The sequence below is a fragment of the Elephantulus edwardii genome, unplaced genomic scaffold (genome assembly GCF_000299155.1).
Source record: "Elephantulus edwardii isolate Elephantulus edwardi_28Jun2011 unplaced genomic scaffold, EleEdw1.0 scaffold00021, whole genome shotgun sequence".
Classification (NCBI taxonomy): domain Eukaryota; kingdom Metazoa; phylum Chordata; class Mammalia; order Macroscelidea; family Macroscelididae; genus Elephantulus; species Elephantulus edwardii.
The window spans coordinates 26,962,555-26,967,013 of record NW_006399771.1 but is presented as its reverse complement, the minus strand read 5'-3'; the positions used below and the strand labels follow the sequence as shown (position 1 = coordinate 26,967,013).

At 39.5% G+C, this 4,459-nt stretch overlaps 1 protein-coding gene across 2 annotated transcripts in view; it reads left to right on the top strand.

Moving 5' to 3' along the window:
- Window positions 1-4,018, top strand: part of TPH2 (tryptophan hydroxylase 2) — a 224,742-nt gene extending 220,724 nt beyond the window's left edge. For both annotated transcript variants that reach the window (XM_006882567.1, XM_006882568.1), the window contains exons 10-11: window positions 3,586-3,719; window positions 3,844-4,018. In XM_006882567.1, the coding sequence (XP_006882629.1) occupies window positions 3,586-3,719; window positions 3,844-4,018 (309 nt within the window). The remainder of the gene's footprint in view (window positions 1-3,585; window positions 3,720-3,843) is intronic.
- The last annotated feature ends 441 nt before the right edge of the window (window positions 4,019-4,459 follow it).

Here is a 4,459-nt window from a genome sequence, read left to right as displayed (position 1 = left end):
TTTTTGGATAATCTTCAGTAGAATCTTGCTTGCATTGAAATCAATGGTATTGTTCTGTAGTTTCCTCACTCAGCTGGGTCGCCCTTCTTTGGGATGGGAACAAATATTGACCTCTTCCAGTCATTTGGCCAAGTGGTTGTTCTCCAGATATCTTGGCACAACTTGGTGAGCGGCTTGGGTTAGTTATAATTTAGTCCTCAAAGAGATATCTTGGCTTTTTAACACATTGAGGAGGTCTTTTGCCTTAGATTTGCCAAATGTAATACATTTTTTGATTTCTTAACTGTTGCTTCTGTGGCTCTTATTTATATATTCAAGTAAAAGAAAAGGTTTTCTGTTTATCATGATGTGATTTGTTGGTCTATCTGTGAGGATTATTGTTTTCCTAACTTTGAGGTATACTCTACACCACAGGCTGTAGATTGTAGATCTTCATCATTACTTCTCAAGGGGAAATAGTTTCCATCAATGACACAAAATTAATTCCTCTGAGGTCAGACACATTCCCACACTTTCTATCAGTTCTAATGCCAACCATCCCTCCTGGGATTCTCACTGCTCTACTAGTAGGTCCAATATTCTGTTGCAATGGCCCAACAGAACTCACAAGCAATAGTCATGATTAGAAGGTTTACTTTAGGGGAGTGACAGTTCATGTTTGAAATAGGATATAATTCTTTAGTCAAGACCACTTCTCAGGTGTGCTCACAGGTTCTTTTACCTTTAGTCTTGTGGCTTTTGGCAAACATTACACATACAGTTCTTTTAGTCTGGACAATTGTAATGTTATCCCCCTATCCCTTCAGCAATTCTGGGTGAACACCCTTAGCTATAGCTCTAAGGAGTGGCAGTTCCAGTTCAGCTCTATGTCACATAGGTCTTTTTTTTTCTATCACCTCTACTATTTCTTCCTGGGTCTTGATCCCCATCTGCTTAGCACAGGAATTTTTTAACCCTGAGACACACTCTCTTCTTAATTTTAAACCATGCAGTGCTCCCCTGCTGTTAGCACAACAGCCTCCTGGTCCAGGTATAGGTTCTCCATGAGCACATTTAAGTGCTCTCAGACTCCTATCCTTAATGTCAGCCACAACTTTTCATGATCTACACAGTCAAATGCCTTTGCATAGTCAATAAAGCACAAATAGATATTCTTCTGGTATTCTTTACTTTCAGCCAGAATCCATCTGACATCAGCAGTGATATCCCTGGTGTCACCACCTCTTCTAAATCCTACTTGAACTTCTGTCCATTTCCTATCTATGAACTGTTCTATCTATTTTTTAATGATCTACAGTGCTGGACCAATAGAAAACATGGTGGATGGAGAGATCAAAACTGTTGACAGCTTCATCTTGCTTGGATCCACAATTAACACCCTTAGTATCAGAGGGTAGGAAATAAAGAGATGCATTGTATTGGGAAAATCTGCAGTTAGGAACCTCTCCAAATTATTGAGAAGTAATGATGTGAGTTTGATGACTAAGGTGCAATTGATTCAGGCCATGGTCTTTCTGACCACTTGCTATGTATCTGATAGCTGGAAAATAAGTAAGGATGATAGAAGAAGAATTGATAACTTTGATCTGTGGTGTTGGAGAAGAGCACTGAACATCCCATCGATGGCCCAAAGAACAAACAAATATGTTTTGGAGAGGGTGCAGCTAGAGTGTTCTTTGGAGGCAAGAATGATGAGGGTTCACCTCACATACTTTGGACATGTTGCTAGAAGGAGCTATTCCTTGGAGAAAGACATGATGCTAGGAAGGGTGGAGGGTTGGCAAAGGAGGGGAAGATCCTCAACCAGATGAATTGACAAGGTAACTGCTGCAATGAGCTCTTGCGTGTCAGGAAGTGTGAGGATGGCATAGGATAGAAGAGAGTTCAGACCTTTTGTTAATAGGGCCACTATGAGTTGTACTCAACTTGACAGCAGCTACCAACAACAACCTTTGAAGTAGTCTAATTTAAGCCAGGCATGACGGCAAAACTGACCAATCTATTCATGATCTACAAACCTACTCCAAAGGTATTGATTTCATTGATTACTGATTTCATTGACATTATTAACCTAGTTCTACAGCATGTTACTGTGAGAGGCTGTTCCAGGGAGAACAACATTCTTGGAAAGGTCAGCAAAAGAAGACTCTCATAAGATGGACTGACACAGTGACTGCAGCAATGGGCTCAAATGTGTCAGAGATGATGAGGATGGCGCATGATAGGACAGGGTTTGCATCTGTTGTTCAGAAGGTTGATATGAGTTGTACTTAACATAATGGTACCTAACAACAACAACAATAATAACAATCCAGTCATGGGGTAAATGTCAAAGCCAGTGTCCAGGAAAATCACATTATGACACTACATACTGTCACTTTGTGTGCCCATAAAATGTAAATCTCTTTGTTCTCACCCAAGCCTACTAAATAAAATTGTGACCTAGGTGTCTGCATTTTTCACATGTTCCTCAGTAATCCTTGTTTTTGTTGCTTTGTGCTGTCAAGTCACCTGAGACCCATAGAGACTCTATGTACAGCAGCTCTGTACCCTTTTCTGTCCTGAGCCAGTCTCACTAATTCTGACACACCAACCCCTATTGTCCCAGTTACTGTATCAATCTGTATCATCCAGGATCTTCCTCGCCTGCACTGTCTATCCACCCTTCTGAGCATGATGTCCTTCTTCAAAGATAGATCTCTCCTGGTCATGTGTCCAAAGCCTCCAAGGAGAACCTAGGATCGTTAGACAGATGGCACGTGTGTACCAAGAAATTGCCACAAACTTTGGTTATCATTGAATTGATCTTGAGAATGCAGTTCTGCATTTTTCTTTCCTGTTTCAGTGCCAATCATGTTGTGAGCAAAATGGAGTTAATGATAGTTCAAACAGTAATTACATCAACTTTCCCATTTTCCTAATGCTTGCTCTGGGCATAACTATAAATATTAATATTAGTTCTTTTCCCCCACCTGGAAATATTTATCTGCTCTATATTGCTCTGCTATAATGGTGGAAGGTAAATGAGTGCTTACAAGTATCCTCAAATATACCGACCCACTCCAGACTCTGTTGGTACACAGCACTTGGCCTCAAAACGTCTTGCAATGACTCCACAAATAGTTCAGTCAGAGTCCCAATTACCTCTCCACGCAGGTAATTATTACTTCTGCTATTTAAGTGAAATTTCAGTACATTGCTGATAGCAATAAATTTATGAGCATATTTATGCTTTTCCAGCTTCTATTTTTAGCAGAGATTTAAAATGCTATTTCATTTGGGATATAGCTCTGAACTGTCCCTCAGTGTGAATTTGGCTGATAATAAATAAAATAATACTGAAATCTCATTTCCCCTCTCAGTACCGAATAGATTAAAGAAACATTTAAAACAAACAAACCAACCACCCAATTTCCCTTGCATCTAAGAGAGCTTCTTATTTTGGGTAGACTAACAATCGAGTGGTTCTGCAGGGATACTGAGCCATGGAATGTGTTGTAGCAATGTGAAGTCATGGCCCTTTAAGATTATTATTATTATTATTATTATTATGAAGTTTAACAGGTTTTGTGGTATGTTTTGCAGCATGCTCTTTCTGACAAGGCTTGTGTGAAAGCCTTTGACCCAAAGACAACCTGCTTACAGGAATGCCTTATCACCACCTTCCAGGAAGCCTACTTTGTTTCAGAAAGTTTTGAAGAAGCCAAAGAGAAGATGAGGTAAACTTGTTTTCCTTCCATCAGAGAAAAATGATTTTCTATTTTTCTCTCTCTGCTCCTTCCTCCTCTATCTTGTACCAGTGGGGGTTGATCACATATTCTTCTATTTCTGTTTATTCTGCAGGGACTTTGCCAAGTCAATTACCCGTCCCTTCTCCGTGTACTTCAATCCTTACACACAGAGTATTGAAATTCTGAAAGACACCAGAAGTATTGAAAATGTGGTGCAGGACCTCCGCAGCGATTTGAACACAGTGTGTGATGCCTTAAACAAAATGAACCAGTACCTAGGGATTTGATGTCTGGGACCCCTGTTGTTGTCAGCTTGTTCTTTTGGGGGTTTAGCTGCAATTCAGTCAATGTCATATAACACCAATAACTTTCTGTATTGTCGCTAGGCTAGAAAGCATGCAATCCTGTGTATCTCTACCTGCTTGTGACTCACTGTGTTATTATGTGAAACACCGCAAGGAACCCAATGACAGATAAGCACTCATTGTGTGAACAATTGTAAAATGCTAAATGTCTTAAATAGATTTGACATTCCTACTTAGTGTCCTTAACCAAACTGCTTCTATTTAAAGTTTGTAACAAATAGCCCTCTTATAATTCTAGCTTATGACCTTTTCTTCCTTGAATCTGTGCCTTTCCTCTGTGTTCATTAGATAAAATGAAAATAGCAGCAAGACAGTTTCTATTTTCAATAGTATCAGTGTTTTCACAGCATTATTTGAGATAAA